General features: G+C 47.8%; 1 protein-coding gene across 1 annotated transcript in view; it reads left to right on the forward strand.

Moving 5' to 3' along the window:
• The first annotated feature begins 7,551 nt into the window (after nucleotides 1–7,551).
• The window catches only part of PINK1 (PTEN induced kinase 1), a 13,748-nt gene continuing 1,853 nt past the window's right edge, over nucleotides 7,552–19,446 (forward strand). Inside the window, exons 1-7 of the mRNA XM_019666657.1 lie at nucleotides 7,552–8,017; nucleotides 12,404–12,691; nucleotides 14,219–14,319; nucleotides 17,083–17,265; nucleotides 17,754–17,917; nucleotides 18,896–19,023; nucleotides 19,384–19,443. Coding sequence (XP_019522202.1) covers nucleotides 7,622–8,017; nucleotides 12,404–12,691; nucleotides 14,219–14,319; nucleotides 17,083–17,265; nucleotides 17,754–17,917; nucleotides 18,896–19,023; nucleotides 19,384–19,443 — 1,320 coding nt within the window. The 5' untranslated portion in view covers nucleotides 7,552–7,621. The remainder of the gene's footprint in view (nucleotides 8,018–12,403; nucleotides 12,692–14,218; nucleotides 14,320–17,082; nucleotides 17,266–17,753; nucleotides 17,918–18,895; nucleotides 19,024–19,383; nucleotides 19,444–19,446) is intronic.

Raw genomic sequence — 19,446 nt, forward strand, 5'->3', positions numbered from 1 at the left:
TTGCCATGGGCTACCGTGTGTGGCCAGCAGCCAGCGTGAGCGGACAGCAGCCGCAGTGAGCGGCCGTCCAGAAGCCGGTGACTGATCTGCCTCGCCCGGGAAGAGCGCAATGATGGTGCCAACTTGGGCCAGTGAAGCAACGTCCTCCACAACTAGACTGAAGAACAAAAGGACAGCAAACTTGTCTGTTCCCCTTCCTCAATTCCCCAACACTGTTCCCCTCCCCCAATTCCCCAATAAAATCTTAAAAGAAAAAAAATAAAAGAGCTCAGGGATCCAACCTCAGTAAGCTCTTGATACATGTCAGCTGTTACTTTTATTAAGGGTGACAAATTTTGGTCTTCTGAGGGTGGATTTGATTTTTTTTTAAACAGGCAGCAGTCTTTTACAGCCAATCCATTCATTCATTTAATAATTACTTATTGAGTACCTACCGTGCTCCAGGGCTGGATCCAAACCCTGAGGATGCAGCGGGAAATAAGATAAATATAATCCCTGCCCTCACGGGGCTCTCAGTCTACCTGCAGGAAACGAGATCTAAATGATTCTAGTCCTTCAGGACAAGTGTCACCCAAGGGGAAGAAAGTGTTCTGGGAGCGAGTAGCAGGAGGAGAGGAGCTTGCCTAAGACTGGGCAAGGCTGCCCTGAGGAGGGCACGTTCCAGCCAGGGCATAAGAAGGGTCATCCATTAGGGAATGGGGCTGGGGGAAGGGCAAAGAATGAGGACTGCCTGAAGGACTAAACCCAGTGTTCTTATACTTTGTGAAAACAGACTGGGGAAGGTAAATTCGCAAAAAAGTGATTCCAGAAATTATTTGCATAATGTCTGCTTGGAAGAACAACACTCATTTGGCTGGAGAGAGGCTGGGCTGTTTGTTTAAAATAAAAGCACTTTCGTTTTGCAGTCCCACTCTTCTGAGGACCTGCAATTTCAGGGTAGCATGTGCTTTATTGTTCAGAGCTGTCTGTGGTTTTTTTTTTAGGATCCTAAAGCTGAGTCCCAGATTCCCATGGCAATAAATAGAAGCATGTGTGTGTGTGTGTATTTCTGCTGCTCTTGCCAGCTGCTGCTAATTGCATGTGTAAACTACAAGATTCTTCAGGATTTCCTTTTGGCAGGAAAGAGGGCACAACTATAATTGACAGACACTAGGGGTACTTTGGGTGTCAGAAATGAAGCCAGAAAGTCCTGTTCAAGAATAAGCAATAGAATAGCCTGGGCCGGCCGAGTGGCTCATTTGGTTAAGAGTGCAAGCTCTGAGCAACAGGGTCGCCAGTTTGATTCCCACATGGGCCAGTGACACTGTGCCCCGAGCTGAGCTGCTACTGAGCTGCTAACAAGTAGCAGGATGGCTCAGCTGGTGAGAGCATGGGATGGTGGCTACGCCCACCCACGACTAAAATTGAACACGGCACCTTGAGCTTAGAGGCCATGAGCTGCCGACAGGCGTCCAGATGGCGACTGGGATTGGAGCTGAGCTAGCTGCGCCCTCCACAACTAAGACTGAAGGACAACAACTTGGCTGGTCCCCTTCCCCAATTCCCCAATAAAATCTTAAGAAAAAAGAATGGCCTAATAAGTCTCACACACACGTAATATTTTGTATGTAATTATACACAGGAACAAGCATGGAAGGAACACCCAGTATGTTAGTTTTTGAGGGGTATTGAGAGGAGAAGTTAAGGTGGAGGGGGATTAAAAACCCTATGACTGAACAGAAAAAAAAAATTGGTGTAATGATTGTATTAGTTATCTATGGCTGTATAACAAATTATGCCAAAATTTAGCAGCTTGGGACAACAAAGTTTATTATCTCACAGTTTCTGCAGATCGGGGATCTGGGCGGAGCTGAGTCATGTGGCTCGGGGTCTCACATAAGGCTTCAGGTAAGGCGTCAGCTGGTGCCGCTGTCTTATCCAAAGGTTCAACTGGGGAAGGATCCACGTCAAAGCTCACTCGTGTGGTTGTTGGCAGGATTCAGTTCTCATAGGTTGTTGCTGTTACTATTCTGTTCATTGCGACATGGGCCTCTCCATAGAGCAGTTTACAGCACAGCAGCTGGTTTCCCTCCGAAGAAGCAAGCAAGAGAATGTGAGCAAGACGGAAGACAGAGTCTTTTTTAACTTAATCACGAAGATGATGTCCCATCACTTTGGCCAAATTCTATTCCTTAGAAGCAAGTCACTAAGGTCCAGCCAACAGTCAAGGGGAGGGGATTACAGAAAGGCACGAATACAAAGGGATAGGCCCTCTAAAGATGTGAAGATTTAAAGTGCACATGGACAAGAAAATTAGAGAAAACAGAAAAGTAGGTAAGGGTGGCAGGAGGGCCAGAGGAAGTAGGCCTGATGAGCCCTGTTAAGGAGTTGACCTTATTTCAAAGGGCAGCCATCAGTTTCAGGCAGCAAGGGTGATGTGACCAGCTTGGTGCCTTCAATAGCTCAGTCTGCCAAATCAAGAGAGATTAGAGCTGAGGGAAACCACAGAAGAAATAGCTGAAAGAATAAAATATTGTTGCCTCTGGGCTTAGAAGGCGTTAGAACAGGTAATTGATGCTTTTCCTGATGAGCCTATCTATATATAGTGTTAGTGTTTTTGAAACCACATATACATATTACTTTTATTTAAAGGATTTTTTTAATTAAAAAAAAATGGAAAGGGAATACAGAGAAAGAAGCCATAGAAAGGAAATTCATTTACCAATAACGTAGTGTAAATTCTAGAGCACAAATGCAATAGGTGATTCTGTTTGGGGGTGGGTGGGTGGTATGAGCTATCTGACATTCCTATGGTTTCACTCTGGCTCACTGCTGGGAGAAAGGAGTGAGTCATGTGATTGGGAGTTTGTGTTCCCAGAGGGCTGTCAAACAAGCACTGGAGATCCAGAAGGCCCTATGCTGGGAGCTGGGGGACTTAAGCTAAAAATGACAATTTCTGGGGCAGCAGGTTAGCTCAGGTGGTTAGAACGCAGGCTCATAACACCAAGGTTGCCGGTTCGATTCCCACACGGACCAAGGAGCTGCACCCTCCACAACTAGATTGAAGACAACTACTTGACTTGGAGCTGATGGGTCCTGAAAAAACACACTGTTCCCCAATAAAATTTCTAAAAAAAAAAAAAAGACAATTTCTGTCCTCATAGAATTCACAGTTTCGAGGGGGAGACAGAGAAGGGGCACCTAGCCCAGCCCAGGAAAGGTCAAGGAAGACTTCCTAGAGGAGGCAACCTCAAATGTGAACGGGGATTCTTTTAAGAGGTAAATCAAGACAGGGGATCAGCATGATGCTTGGGACAATGGCAAGTAATTCAGAATTGCTGGACCATAAAGATAAAGATAGGGAAGAGGGACAGAAAGAAAGGTGCTAGGGCCAAATAGTGAAGGATCTTCTGTGCCAAGCTAAGGAGCTTAGATTTTATCCTGAGGGCAATGGCGTCGGGGGAGGGAGGGGCAAGAGCCTGTGAAGGATTTTGTACAGCAGGTGACATAGCCATATTTTTACTTTGAATAATCACTGCAGGGCAGCAAATTTATTGGACTGCATGAACTACAGATTGTCTGAATTTCTCAACTACACATCTCCCTAATCTACCAGCATCACATTTTCATCTCTTGTCCAGGGACATGCTTCTTGCCAGGAAAATCTCACTCTCTGCCCGCTGTTGTCTGATTCTAACCTCCAAAAACTACAGCTCAGGAGTTTCGAGTAGCTGGATTTTGATCTGGCAGCAAGTAGGCTTTGCTCTGTCAACAGTGTCAGCAAAAACTCCTTTCACCTCTATTGGCAATTTAGAGATAGCATTTCTGAAATGGGCTGCGGATAAAGAATGCTGCTGCTCTGGGAAAAGTTGTCTGTCTCCGGCCAGGAGGATTGAAATGGTGCCAAAGGACACGGTCCAGAAGGGAAGGTCAAATTGCCCTCGACAGTTCTTTCTTGGTTTTTTTTTAAGTCTTGTCTTTTTCCATTTTTACATTAGCATCAGCTTTTTCTTGCCCCATGTCCTTTGGGGGAAGGTTAAATAATGCTTCTTAGGAATATGATGTACTTCATTAGACTACATGGTCTTGCTGCCTGGAGGAAAGGGGTACAATGCAGAGACAGCAGGGTGTACAGCAGAGAAGAACAACCCCACCCCCACCACCATCACCTCCCTGTTCTCTAATTCTCGTAGCTGAGCATATCAAAGCCTGCCTGGCACACAGCGGTGTTTAATAACGTTCTAGGAATGTGGGGCTCTCCTGTAGAAGATTAAATCTGCAGTATAAACAGATATCTCATCAGAAAACCACATACCCTATCCCTAGCTTCCCCTTCTTGGGATACCTCTGAAGAGGTGGAAGATGTGATGGGAAAACCTCAGGACCATCCCCTGAGACCTGCCACCACGGAAAGACTTGTCCTTCTCTGAGAACAGAGGGGGACAAAAGACCCCTAAGAAAGGTAGCCTGGTGCCTCTCCATGATAAGGTTATATTACTGCCCTGAGAAAGAAGAACACGGAATCCCTGCAATTCTCCCTGTGTAGAAAGAGATCCAATTGTTTCCCCTTTCCATCCAGGTGGCTGCTGAAGACTCCAGCTTCACGCTGTGCTTGGTTCAGGCCTGTCAGAGCCACTTAGATTTTTCTACAGAATTGAATCAGTCTAGCGCCATCTTGACCAAAGTCCAGTGTTCTAGGTTGGACAAGAAACTACACAGCCTACAATGGAGGGTTAATTAACATCAGTCTGGAGATTTCGTTTCCACAGGTGGGCGGGCTAAGCATCACAGGTCTGGCAAGTTTATTTGCAGCTTAGAGGACTAGGGTAAATCCAAAGGCTGATAACAAACGCACTCTTTAATTCAAAACAATTAATGCAATGTCCCTTTGGTGAATATGTCTTACTATTACCAGACGCAGGCCCCGAACGGCTTCTCGCTCGGGCCCCAAGAGCTTGAGTGACAAGGATTGATGAGGAGAAAAGCGTACTTTATTCTATCAATAAATGCCGGCAGCTAGGGAAGAAGGCAGACTAATGTCTAAAAAAAAACAAACCACCTTTTCCGAACTGAGAATAATCAAGAGGCTTTATAGTCAGGCAGGCAGGTGGGGGAAAGAACAAAGAAAAGTGGGGGTGGGTCATGTAGGTTTCAGGGCTGACAGCTGAGAAATGGCCTCCCAGGGCCTGGACTGAGAAACCGCCTGGACTGGTCTGCTTCATAATGTTATCTCAAACTCAGCAGCCATGGCTGGAGTGTGTCATGTGTCATCAGCAAAAACTGCAAGGGAGCTGCAACCATGGATCCCGTGTCCAGGTGCCAGAAAATTGAGAAATTGTTCTTTCCAGGTTAGTGTTCTGCTGATTAATTCGATCAACAAGGTATGTATAGTCTTAAGAAAGGGAACAGAGCAGAGTTATTAAATCAAGCAGTGAGGGGGAAAAACCAAGAGAAAACAGCTTAACATCAGATGGCTAGATAGCAAACTATGAGGGGAATCAAACTGCAAACTGGCTAAGTCTAACTGCGTTATCGATTCCCCGAGTTTCACCCTTACATTACTAGCTATATAGTCATCACTAGCCTCATGGCAAAATGCTACATTCCCAGGAAAGAAAATCCTTGTAGTTAAAACTGAAGATCTTACAGCATGAGCGGCCAGCAGCCGCAGTGAGCAGCCGTCCAGAAGCCGGCGACTGATCTGCCTCGCCCGGGAAGAGCGCAATGATGGTGCCAACTTGGGCCAGTGAAGCAACGTCCTCCACAACTAGACTGAAGAACAAAAGGACAGCAACTTGTCTGTTCCCCTTCCCCCAATTCCCCAACACTGTTCCCATCCCCCCAATTCTCCAATAAAAATCTTTAAAAAAAAAAAAAAACTCTGTCCAGCAACAGCTACCATCTGCACATCCCTCGATTTAGTATTTCAGGAGGAAGAAAGGGATGTGAAACTGAATATTAATAGGATAGTAAGTAATATTATGGAATTAATGTTAATCTTTAAGAGATGACTATGATTTTTAAAAATCGTTCTTATCTTTTACATACTCGTAGATACTGAAATATTTATAAATGAAATAATATGATGTCTGGGAATTGCTTTAAAGTAATGGGGAGTAGTAGAAAGGTTTTGTTGGGCCGGCTGAGTGGCTCAGTTGGTTAAGAGCAAGCTCAAGAGTGCAAGCTCTGAACAACAGGGTCGCCAGTTCGATTCACAGCCTGAGCTGAGCTGCCGCTGTGCTGCCAACAGGTGGCAGGATGGCTCAGCTAAAAAAAAAAGAATAAAAAAAAAAGAAAGAAAGGTATTGTTAAAAAACAACATTCAACCAAATAAATTTGAAGATCTAATTGACTTTATTGATTCATGAATGAGGTAACATCCCATCTAGTAGCTAGAAGGGTGCTCCCAGGAGTTGTATAAAATGGAAAGTATTTACAGGAAGCAGGGTGGGGCAAGGAAGCTATTAATGAAAGAAAAGAAAGGGTTATTTTGTGGTAGGGACATCTTTTCTGTGGGTGAAAGGTTTTGTTATGTAGATTGTCTCTATGGAGAGGGTTTACAAGTATGTGACAGATTACCCAACTTTGAGTTTGACCAGGAAATTCCATATTGGTTAGGGTTATGTTTTGGGGAGAAGTTGAAACTGCAATTAGATCTGGTATTAAATATGGGTTTGGTATCACGGGCTCTTAGCGTCAGTGATACCATTTGACCTATTTTTTCTTTTCTGTAACAGTCTAGATAAATAAAATAATGACCATTTGTTGATGATTGTTGAAGCAGGTTAATGTGTATGTTAGGCACGGCCGGAGGAATGAGTCGCGGGAGACTGAAATTGGTCTATTAGAATTTATTTGGCGTGTTTGAGTTGCGGGAGACCCGGCTAGAAAAGACCATAACCTCCTCGAGCAAAAAGGGGTACGGAGTTTTATAAGAGGGGGTAAACGAGGCTGTTCCCCCTTAAATGCTTCAAAGGGTTTTCATTGCATTGTCTCTTGCAACAAAGGATTTCAGGCTGTGCCACTAACAAGCTGTGTGACTCGGCAAGTCCCTCCATGTCTTCAGGATTCAGCTCACTCATCTGAAAAATGTCGCCTGTGAGGGAGATTGCTCTTAGAGTCCAAAGAAGTGAGCAGGGGCTGTGGGTTTGTAGAGAGGAGGTTAAGGGCATTGGGGAGGGTAAGGACTCAATAGTTCTGGGAAATGAACTTTAACGTCACCTCTGATTGTCACTGCCCTTTCTATGCGTCAGTTTCTTTACCTATAAAAATGATATTCCTATCTCATTGGTGGGAATATTAAATTAACAGTTATAAAGAGTCTGGCATCATCGGTAATACTCAATAAATATTAGTTCCCCTTCTCAACTTCCCGATTTTGCCCAGCACCAGCGATGTTCACAATCTGGACCTGCCTGATAAGCAAACCCCTCCACCCTGGGTCCAAAGAGCAAAGGGGCAAGAAGCGACCCGAGCCGGGTGCGCGCACAGCGCCCTCGCGCGCCCAGCCAGGGAACCGCCAGACCGGCGACCCCGCCCATCGGCGTCCGCGCCCGCGCAGAAGCACCACCCCCAAAATTTGTTGTTGTGACTGGGCTGCCGGACGCCTGCGGCGGCTGGGGGACGCGGCCGCGGCGCTACCATGGCGGTGCGACAGGCGCTGGGTCGGGGCCTGCAGCTGGGTCGGGCACTGCTGCTGCGCTTCACGGCCAAGCCTGGCCCGACCTACGGCTGGGGGCGGCCAGAGCGGCCGGGCCCCGCGGCGGCCTGGGGCCGCGGAGAGCGCCCGGGCCAGGCCGCGGGACCCGGCGCGGAGCCGCACAGGCTCGGGCTCGGGCTCCCCGACCGCTACCGCTTCTTCCGCCAGTCGGTGGCCGGGCTGGCGGCGCGGCTCCAGCGGCAGTTTGTGGTGCGGGCCCGGGGGGGCGCAGGCCCTTGCGGCCGGGCTGTCTTTCTGGCCTTCGGGCTGGGGCTGGGCCTCGTCGAGGAGAAGCAGGCGGAGGGCCGGCGGGCGGCCTCGGCCTGTCAGGAGATCCAGGTGAGCACTAGCCGCAGACAGCGAGGGTGGAGCCCAGTGTCAAGCTAGGAGCAGGACCTTAGGTCGATGGGGGACGGGGCTAGGGAGGGGGGACCAGTGCTGAGGGGTNGGGGCTGGGTGTGGGCGGGGCGGGGGCGGGGCTACGGGGCATTGACTGACGGGCCTCTGGATCAATATCCTAGTCAGACCCGGAAATTCCTTGGACATCACCGATTAAGGCTCCTTTTCAGTGTTAACTGATCTCCTGGTATGGGGCCAGCACCTCACATTTGTTTTACTGTTTTCCCTTCCTCAAAATGCATGTATTTTAAGATATGCTGCTAATTGTAGCTCCTGTTTGCACCATTGCTAATGGCTTTGTGTAAATTTTCTAAAACTTAATGACAAATCATAATACTTCTATCCCTGAGGTAGTTGTCATCCCCAATTTATGGATGAGGAAACGTGCTCAGAGAGGTGAAGTAATTTGCTCAAAGTCATACAGCTAATCAAGAGCAGTGCCCAAAGTCTGACTCTCCAAAGCCTGTAGCCTTAACCACTGAGCCAGTCTGCCTCCACGGTTTAGCCAGAGTTAGTGACACAGCTGAAATCAAAGTAAAAACTATGAACAGCAGGAAAAAAATAATCACACCTAACAGTTTTTAGTTAACCTGTGTGGAGTTATCAGGAGTGAGCGAATAGGTCCTTACTCTTTTAAATGCTTAAAATAGCTCAGAGACCTGTTTCTATTCTACCAACATCTGTATGAGTCATGGTTCTCCAGAGATACAGAACCAATAGGGTGTGTTTATAGAAAGAGATTTATTTCAAGGAGTTGGCTCTGCAATTCTGGAGGCTGGCAAGTCCAAAATCTTTTGGGTAGGCAGGCAGGATGGAGACCCAGGAAAGAGCCACTAATGCAGTTCAAGTCTGAAAGCCACCTGCTGGCAGAATTCTCTCCTTTTTTGGGGAGGTCCGTCTTCTTCCTGGGGCTTGGGAGCCACTCGCTGAGTTAGTGTAGCCCCTACAATTTACGGTTTAGGCCTGAGGGGGTGGAAGATAGAGCGACTTGCCCAAGGACGCATCTGGTTAAGGACCAAGCATGTTTCCTGGTTCCCAGCCCAGTTCTTGGTACTCAGCCAGAGTGTCTCATGTTTGAGCGCTGGCTAGTTTGGGACGACAGGTGACATCTGACCTAGTCCCCAGCAGCTGTCCTTGTCTTTTGCTACAGCTTAACTGGCAGAAGCCAAGGGTGGGACATTTAATAATCCTGCTTAGAATTATGGAGGCGTCTTTTAATTGAGGAGCTTGATCCTCCTAAGCTTATCATCTGCACAGCCTTTTCTCACACTTCACCCTCCTGTGTCTTCAAATTTTTAATTAGTTGATCATTAATATTTAAAACTCAGGTGTTCCACTTCTTTTGAAAACTCTAATGCTAAAATTCCATATGGTGTCAGACCAGAGTAAGAGTGGCTGCTCCTTTTAGATGGGGTATGTGTGTGTGTGTGTGTGGGGGGGAAACCCAGTTATAAAATAGGCAAAAGATGTGTATATTTCACCAAGAGGAGATATAGATGCCGAATAAGTATATGGAAAGATATTCAACATCACTAGCCATTAGGGAAATGCAGATTGAAAATAACATGATATGACTGCATACTTATTAGAACAGCTAAAATAAAAAATGGTGAAAATACCAAATGCTGGTGAAGTTGCAGAGAAACCAGACTGCTGGTGAGAATATAAAATGGTACAACCAACGCTGGAAAACAATTAGCTACAAAACTAAACATGCATTCCCATATGACCCAGCCATTGCAGTCTCGGGCATTTACCCAGAGAAATGAAAACCTATATTCACACAAAAACCTGTACACAAGTTGCTGCTATCTAAAACAGTGTGACAGCTCCCCCAGAAGTTAAAAATGAAGTTATCATATGATCCAGCAATTCCACTTTGGATGTGTACCCAGAAGAATTGAAAGCAGGGACTTGAACAGATATTTGTATACTTGTGTTCATAGCAGCATTATTCAGAATAGTCAAAAGGTGGAAGCAACCCAAGTGTCCATCAATGGATGAATGAATAAGCAAAATGTGGAATATCCGTACAATGTAATATTCACCTTAAAAAGGAAGGAAATTCTGACGCATGCTACAACGTGGATGAACCTTGGGGACATTATATAAGTGAAATAAGCCAGACACAGAAAGACACATACTGTGGCTTCCACTCATCTGAGGTACTTAGTCAAATTAATGGAGACACACAGTAAAATGGGGGCTGCCAGGGGCTGGAAGAAGGGCTGGGGAGTTATTGTTTAATGGGTATAGAATTTAAGATTTGCAAGATGCAAAATGTTCTGGAGCTGGATTGTGGTGATGGTTGTACAACAGTGTGAATGTACTTAATGCCACTGAGCTGTATATTTAAAAATGGTTCAAATGGTCAGTCTTATGTTACATATATTATCACAGTTCTTAAAAATGACTTTTAAACCCTGTACATAAATCATAGCATCATTCATAATAGCAAAATATTATAAGCAACTGAAACGCCCTTCTGTAGGTGAATTGTTAAACTCTTGTACATCCTTACAGTGAAATACCAAGCAATAATAAGGAATTAACTATTGATGACGGGAACTACCTAAATGAACCTCAAGGGCATTATGCTTCGTGAAAAAAGTCAATCCCAGAAGGTTATACTGTGTGATTCCATTTCTATAACTTTCTTGAAATGACAAAACTACAGAAATAGAGAACAAATCAGTGAATGCCAGGGGATAGGGACGGGGTGGGGGTGGTACAAATACAGAGGTAACACCAAGGAGTTCTTTTGTGGTGATGGGACAGTTCTGTATCTTGGGATAAAATTGCATAGAGCTACACACACACACACACACACACACACACACACACGAATGAATGTGGGTTAAAAAAGATGGTGAAAACTGAGTAAGGGCTATAGTCTAGTTAACAGTAGTGTACCAATGTCACTACCTGATTTTGATACTGTACCTGTGCTTTATAGGCTGTCACCATTGGGGGAAACTGGGTGAAGGTACACAGGGCACTCTGTGCTATCTTTTTGCAACTTCTGTGAGTCTGTATTTCAAAATAAAAAGTTAAAAAATATATCTCATTCTCAAAACCACGGTTGATAAAGGATTACGCTACAACATACTGCTTCTGCTCAGTGGAGTTTAGAAACTAGTAGACAAGACAAGGTAGACTTCCATTTTATTAAAAAGTAAAAATTACCGTGCAAGGTATATTCGCTCCTAGATGCTAAGTGCTTTAGGAGTCCTCCAGAAGAAAGGTTGCTGTGGGCTGGGTCGGCAGGGCTGGTTATACAGGAAGGAGGAGCTTGAGTTGGGACTTGATGGGTGATTAGGGATGAGCCAGGCAGAGCAATACAATAGAAACAGGAGGTGGGGGGAATAGTGCAAGTAAGAGTCAGAGAGAGGGGTATAAAAGATAAGTTTGGGCAGTGCACAGGCCAGCCTGGCAAAACAGTTTTCACACACAGGAAGTACCAGGACAAGGCACCGAATAACCTATTGGTTAGGTTTCCGAGCAGAAGAGTGACTCGTGAAAGCAGTGTAGTCTGATCTGGCTCAGAAACAGGTGAGGCGATGACATGAGAATGGGAAAGTCTAGAGATGAGTGAGTAACCATGGAAAGGAAGGGATCAGCAGCTCAGACAGGATTTGAGGCAGAGCCCGGGCGACTAGACAAATGATGTCACCTGCCTGAAGGAGGGAAGGACTTGAGTTTTGGGAAATGGGCTCGTTCCTAGTGCATCCCCAGCAGCACCTGTCTTTCCACCTATTTACATCAGAATTTGTATACTCGTTTCCTTTCTGAAAATAGAGTGGACCCACCAGGTTCCTAAGAGGTAGAGACAGGAAGACAGGATTTAATGACTCGGCTCCAGGGATCCTCCTGATTTTACTCCTTGTCTAAAAAGCAACCCAACCGCCTTATACTCCTGCCCACCCACAGCTCCTGGTAACCATCCAGTAGCTTTCTGCCAAGATTGTTGCAAAGAGAGCTGTCTCCATAATCAGAAACTTCCAACATTGTGCTGGGGGCCTTGATAGGCAGCAAAGGAATGGTGTTTCAGCGGCAGAATTTGGGAGTTCTGACCTCTTAACGGTTCTGTTTTGCTGTCTCAGTGATTGCAGTGAAGCTAGAGTTTGAGAAAAATTATTCTGTGTAGTGAGAAAGGCATGATGGTCTGAGCCCAGGCTGAAAGTGAAACCTAACTTGGTTGTTTTTAATAGCTTGATCTTGTCGGTGAAGACCTCGCCCCACTGCACCTCCCCCTCCCTCCCCTATTTCCCTTTAACTTGAGCCTCACTAGTCTCCCTGGCTCACAGCGCATGCTTTATTCCTCAGGCAATTTTTACACAGAAAAACAAGCTGCCTTCTGACCCGCTGGACACTAGACGCTGGCAGGGCTTCCAGCTGGAGGAGTATCTGATAGGGCAGTCCATTGGCAAGGGCTGCAGTGCTGCTGTGTATGAAGCCACCGTACCTGTGTTGCCCCAGAACCTGGAGGTGGCAAAGAGCTTCGGGCTTCTTCCAGGGAGAGGCCCAGACATCGTCCCACGAGGAGAAGAGGAGGAGCTTGCTCCACGGGCCCTTGCCTTTCCCTTAGCCATCAAGATGATGTGGAACATCTCGGTAAGGACGGGCCTTTCATCTTCAAAGTAGACGTTTCTAAGTGTCAATCTTAGGGGACCTGATGGCGCTTTTTCCCAGGAAGTAGGTAGAAAAAGAGAGATTCTCCCCAGTCCAGGTGCCTGTAGAGCTCGGCTTCCTCTTACATGGGAGTGTGAAGCAGCGTCTCAAAATGTGATGTTTCGCACATCAGCTGGGGACCAGGTTAAAAGGCAGATTCTGACCAGCAGGTCTGAGGTGGGGCCTGAGATTCCGCCTTTCTAACCAGCTTCCAGGGGGTACCCATGCCGCTGGCCTGTGAGCCATACTTGGAGGCGTAAGAGCCCAAACCATTTGTTTCTCACCTGTCAGTCTGGCTGATGAGTTAGTTAATTTCAGGGCTGCAGTGACCACCATCCTCTCCCCTTCCCCTGACCTGTCTCACTGGAGAGGAGGAGCCATATTTCTTTCCTCTAAACCCACCTTCCACCTCACCTCCAGATCAGAGGCTTGCTTGTCACCTCCCTGCTCTCCACTCTTGAAGGACTCGAGGCTTTGGGGAATCGAGTATTTTCCCCCACAAAAACAAAGATTTCTGTCTATTTAGAGTAATTTCTTTGCCTTGCCGTTACATGGGTGGGTGTAGGAAAATTCATCAAGACCTGATGTTCTTTCTCCTGCCGAGAGCATCTAATCAGGACGAGGGTAGAAACAGCCATGCAGCTCACGCTTGACACTGAAGAATGCAGTTTCTTGTTTTGTTTTGTTTTGTGGAATGAAGATTATGAGACTGTTGCACTTCCAAGCTGGGCTGACAGCTAACGAGTAGCCAAATCCTTTGCCCATGAAACATCCAGTCTTAGCATCAAAACCTCCACTGGTTGAGGCGTAACAGCTATTGCATTCACAAAAGCTGAAAGACTTAATTCTTATAGGATCTTCTCAATACCTACCAAGTTTCACAGGTCCTGAGAGCCGTTCATAATGAAATGAGGAAAGTAAGGTGCTTTTCCTCCTCTTTGGTTTTTTTTGTTTTTGTTTTTGCTTTTATGAGTTTGTATCTGTTTTGTTTATTCATTTATTTTTTCCTTTAGATTTCCATCCTCTTTGGTTTTTTCGTTTGTTTGCTTCTTACTGGGGGATAGGAAGGCTGTTCTGTGATTCAGCACAACTTTAACCAGGAGGGCAGCTCAGGCTCTGGCCTGTCTGCTAACAGGAGCCTGCAGGGATGAGCCTGGTTGTGACCGGGGGCATCTTTGGCAAGAAGATTGGCCCTGTGCTGTGACCATCTTGACATCTCTTCCTGCCCTGGCACCTGAGCTGCCGAGTCTGAGGTGTGAGAAGCATCCTCTTAGTTGGCCTGGATGACACCTCTGCCCTCTCTCCCAGGAGAAACTAGTCTTGGTTTGCCACTTCAGAGAGGTTATCTTATCTTGAAGGTCAAAGACAATTCTGGGCAGTAGCTGTCCTGGTCCAGGTTACAAGAAGGGCTTAGACTTGCTATTCTGCTTGGGTCTATATAACCCTGGATTCTTTATGGATGTGTTTCAGGCGGGCTCCTCCAGCGAAGCCATCTTTAACACAATGAGCCAGGAGCTAGTCCCAGCTAGTCGAGTGGCCTTGGCCGGGGAGTATGGAGCCGTCACTTACAGGTAAGTGCCCGTCTGCCCACCAGACTAGCTCTGAGTTCTTTGAGAGCAAAATCATCATCGATGTCCTCAGCACAGTCTGACCTGACGCACAGTACATAATAAGTGCTTACTAAATGATGTAGTTAATGATGGATTTTCAGTTGGTGGATAATTAACTTGGGAAAGACTGCAGATCATCTGACTTCAACTAAAGATGCAGATGGCTCATTCACACTAGAGCAGGGAGAGAGGGCCGTGCTTCCTAAGGCCCAGGTGGACACCATCTGTCCATAGAAACTGAACTGTCTGCAGAGGAGGTAGCATTCATTCCACTAATAGCTGCAGTGTACCTGATGGTACCCAGGGACTTAAACAAACAAACAAACCAAGTGGCCTGTTCCCCGCGTTCTGCACGAGGCCCAGGAGCCAGACATGTTGGAAGCAAAGTCCAGTGTGTAAGTTCTGGAGGGGCGTCTTCTCAGGTGCTGAGGGAGCCCAGAAGTGGTGTGTGCACAGCAGGCATGGGAGCCGTTCCGAAAGCCTCTTGAAGGGACCCTTTGTGCTCCCTTTTGAAGGATGAATGAGCATGAGCTCGGCGAAGCAGCAGGAAAAGAGGTGCTGTCCGCAGAGGGCAGAGCAGGGCAGGCAGGAGCCCACACCGCCGGCGGCTGTGTGAATCCCATGCCTACAGGCGGCGGGGTCACGCTTACGACGGAGGCGGCGCTGTGCTCACTCCGGTATTTGTGGGCTGCCAGGAAGAGGCGGGCCTGCCGCGTTTCTGGTGATTTATTAGAGGGTTGATTTGTAGGTCTAGTTCTGTCCGGAGCTGGAAGGTAGACATAGGGGCTTAAGGAAATATACACAGAAAACTCCCTCCGTACCTCGCAAGGCTCTGGTATGACTGAGGGTCCACGCAGGCCAAGGAAGCAGCTGCTTCTCCTGATTCCTGGGTGGAGGGAAGTGGACATCTGAGTGTCAGCCGATTGGTGGGGGGGCTAAAGTCACCCTCAGGTGGCTCCTGTTGTGTTCGCTTCAGCCTGCTGACAGGTGCTGTCAAGCAGCTGTGAGCACTGATGTCTGCCGCTGAGGGGCCTGCCCAGACCTCTCGTCTGAAATAGTCCCTGCCTCGCCAGCCCTTCGCCCTGCCTTAGTTTTTTTTCATAGCATTTATCACCCCCTGGCCATAAATCATAGATGTCTGTTTCCCACTGTCTGTCCAGCTGTCTCTACCCTCAGAGCACAGGGCACACAATCCGAAACGCAGTTGTTGACTGCCTTCCCCCACAGCTCAGAGAGTGCCTGTTGAATGATTAGCTGAAGGTGGCAGAAGGTCTGTTACCTAAAGTACTGGTGATATTTGGCGTTGTCTGAGGAGAAACACTATTCTCTGAGGGCACTCTGGGTGTACTGCTGCTGGGCCTTTGCTCATCTAGGGACGGCAGACTCGGCCCACTGTATCTGCGCCTCTCACTTCTTTCTGCCGCCTGATTTCTGATCCTGTCCCATGTACACGCGACGCTCCACCATACTGAATTCAGACTTCCCTCCCCCAAGGCACCAGGCTCCTCCCTGACTGTCTTCTGTGCAGTTAGCTGTACTGGGCCGCCCTCCCCACAGCCTCGTCCTGTTCCAGGTCTCAGTTCCCACACGCGCGCCCACATATCTCCCCAGCACAGCCACACTGTTCCTCTGCTAGTAACAACTGAGCAGAGCCTTGAGCTGTGATCCTGATTCTCGCCAGAGCCCCAGTGGCTCAAGGGGACAATGCTGTAACTCCTTTGATTGCAGAGAACAGGCCCACTCAGGTGGACTTGAGAAAGAGCAGCAGGCCACACGTGGACTGACTTAGGAACGGAGGCAGCTCTGAAGACAGGGCGGGCCGTGTGCTCCCTCCGTGTTGCGTTCATGTCTCTGGGCTTCTGCTCCATTCTCTGCCACCCGGTGTCCTTGTCCTGACCCCATGGCTATTCTGTCCGTGCATACCTTTGGCTTGCACGCCTCTTTGGCTTCCCATGGCCACAAGCCTCATGGCGCCCATTGCTGACTGCCAGGTTGCTGCCATATTTCCTCAGAGAGTCTGTCTGGCCCCCCTCCCCTCTTACCACCAACCATTTGGATCTCAGATGTGACTGCAGGCTGGGTGCCCTGGGGTCAGGTCCCACCCTGACTCCAGTCTGCTTTGGTTGAGGGGCAGGGATAGTACACAGCAGGCAGTCACACAATCCAAAACATGGCCACCTTGCCTCGCCTCAGCAGGGCTGTGGGTGTGGGGCTCCTAGAGGAGGAGGGCTGAGGAAGGCAGGCAGATAACATATCTCCTATGAACTGGGTCTGTATCCGTTATTCAGCAATGTTTGTTGAGCTCATAGGCCACACCATGTGCTATGCTAGAACTTGGACTCATGGAAATTCTGGGTCCTTTACAAGTATTAACAATCTATGAGGTATGTTATTACCTTAGTCCCCTTTTGCATTTGAGACGTGGCCAGGATGCACAGTGGCAGACTGGGAGGCAAAACCAGGCAGTCTGGTTCCAGGGACTTGTAACCAGTGTCTGTCACATGAGATGGACAGGTGGATGGGCTAGTGGAATCATTGAATGTGATGATTTATGGGCTTTTTCCCTCTAGCACCAGGCTCTGCACTGGCACAGAGCAAATCTAAGTAAATATTTGATAAATGGGTGAATAAATGCATGTCAGTATTTCTTGTGGCCTTAGGTTATCTTTCCAACTGTTGTATCTGATACTGGCCTCATACGTTTGTCCCTTGTGGCTAAAACAGAAAATCCAAGGGAGGGCCCAAGCAGCTGGCCCCTCACCCCAACATCATCCGGGTCTTCCGCGCCTTCACCTCGTCTGTCCCACTGCTGCCCGGGGCCCTGGTCGACTACCCGGATGTGCTGCCCCCACGACTTCACCCCGAAGGCCTGGGCCACGGGCGGACGCTCTTCCTCGTGATGAAGAAGTAAGTGGCAGGCCTATGGCAGGACCTGGTCCCTGCTGCTGTGCAGCTGGGGCAGCCGCTCCCTTTGGGAGATACGGCCATACCCAGGTCAGTTTCCCTTAAGGACGATTTTCCACGGGAACAGGATCTCATCTTCCTTCAGAACAGACTTGTTACCTAGTGCCTTTAGTGCATTCGACTGTTGCCCGTCTCGGTGGCTGTTTTATTTGTTTTGTTTTGTTTTCAACGTAAAGTTTTCCTTCCTCCCCTTCGTGCACCCTAGTATTGCCATAAAGGGTATTTTAAGGAAATGAGCATCTCTGATGTCACTTTCAACATGCGAGGCCCCAGCTCCTTTCTAATTTCACGATGGTGGGAACAGAAAGGACACTTGGGGAAAAGAGAAATAAAAAAGCTCCGAGGAGGAAAGGCCGTCAGCCGAGGAGTAAATGAGAGGCTAGGGATGGTGGATGCGCGGTAGTCAGAGGCCCTGTCACCCTCTCCACCAGCTACCCCTGTACCCTGCGCCAGTACCTTCGCGAGAACAGCCCAAGCCCCCGCCTCGCCACCGTGATGACCTTGCAGCTCCTGGAAGGAGTGGATCATTTGGTTCAGCAGGGTGTCGCTCACAGGGACTTAAAATCTGACAACATCCTCGTGGAGCTGGATGCAGGTAGGTGCCCAGCTGCACCTCAGAGCTCTCCAGGGGGCACTAGACCAGGTGTGGGAACATCAGGACTCTTCGGGGCCTTTTTAGTTTTCACGCCCTATTATAAGTTGTTTTGTCTAAATTTAGCTCTGTACTCAAGACATGAGCAATCTCTCCTTCAAAACGGAGGCTTTCGTTCTGTGGGATTTATGGAGTGAGAGTTAATGTTCCCATGTGCCTTTCTTTTGCCCACTTTCAGAAAAACCTCAGTGGTCAACGTTTTCTTGAATAAAGTAAAAGAGAGGTAGACTTCAGCTCAATATAAAAATTTTCAAACCGTAAAAGCTGTCCAAATGTAAATCTAGCTGCTTTTGGAACTAATGCGTTCTCCATCACTGGAAGCATTCAAGTAGAAGCTGGATGGCCATTTGTCTGGGGATATTGTAAAGGAGAGTCATAAGCTGATAAATTTTGAACTAGAAGATTTAAAATAAATATGCAATTAAATTACTAGAGGACCTGGCTTTTTAAAGGAAGTCTGTATGAATCCTTTTACAAATAACTAATTCCTAATGCACCTGTTTCTAAGGTTTGGATTTGGGGTTTCCAGTTCAGATCAAAGATTCTTGGGGTGTAAGGTCCCTTAGAGGTCATGTGAGCTAATCCCCATCTGTTGAGTAAATCATGAGCAGCTCCTTCTGTCTTGGGACAGCTCCAGTTACTAGATTACTTAGATTGAGCCAAACTTTTATCCAGTTCTTTGCTTGGGGGCTTTGTCTGGGAGCGTTTATTTCCTAGAGGCATTTCCATATTGGTATAGCTCGCCCTCCCGTTCTGGGAAGTGGGCTTCCATGCAGGCCTTGCCAGCCTGCACTCCTGGGCCAGCACTAGGGCCCTGTTAGCCTCTCTCACCCATATCCTGATGGCTTTAGTAGGGACATACGGCCTCTCAAGAGGAAAGAGGGAGAATCAGTCACTTAACCTCTCCTGTCCATTCCCCAGACGGCTGCCCCTGGTTGGTGATCGCGGATTTTGGTTGCTGCCTGGCTGACAAGCACGTCGGCCTGCAGTTGCCTTTCACCAGCTGGTATGTGGATCGGGGCGGAAACGGCTGCCTGATGGCTCCTGAGGTGAGTCCCGCTGAACATGTCATGTGCCGTCAGCAGACTCTTCTGTTTCCACTGACAGAACAACTAGACTTGATACCTCATGATTTTCTCAACACTTCTGTCTTTTTGACCCATAATTTGGCACAAGTCCTTCCCCTGCCACTTTTTAAATCTGGATCTCCCTGTGTTGCCAGGAGATGCAAGTTTTATCAGCACAAAGTTGGCAGCCTAAGCAGATTCTTCTGGGTCTGAGCTACAACTCAGTCAAATTCAGGGCTCCTTGGGACTGAGTTCAGATTAGCCACCTATCAGGCACAGTGCAGGAATATAAATAGGTTAGAAATGCCCGCAGCCTGACTGCTTGCTTTGCTTTCTGAGCAGGTGTCCACGGCCTGCCCCGGCCCCAGGGCAGTGATTGACTACAGCAAGGCTGATGCCTGGGCC

This window comes from Hipposideros armiger, unplaced genomic scaffold, assembly GCF_001890085.2.
Source record: "Hipposideros armiger isolate ML-2016 unplaced genomic scaffold, ASM189008v1 scaffold_477, whole genome shotgun sequence".
Classification (NCBI taxonomy): Eukaryota; Metazoa; Chordata; class Mammalia; order Chiroptera; family Hipposideridae; genus Hipposideros; species Hipposideros armiger.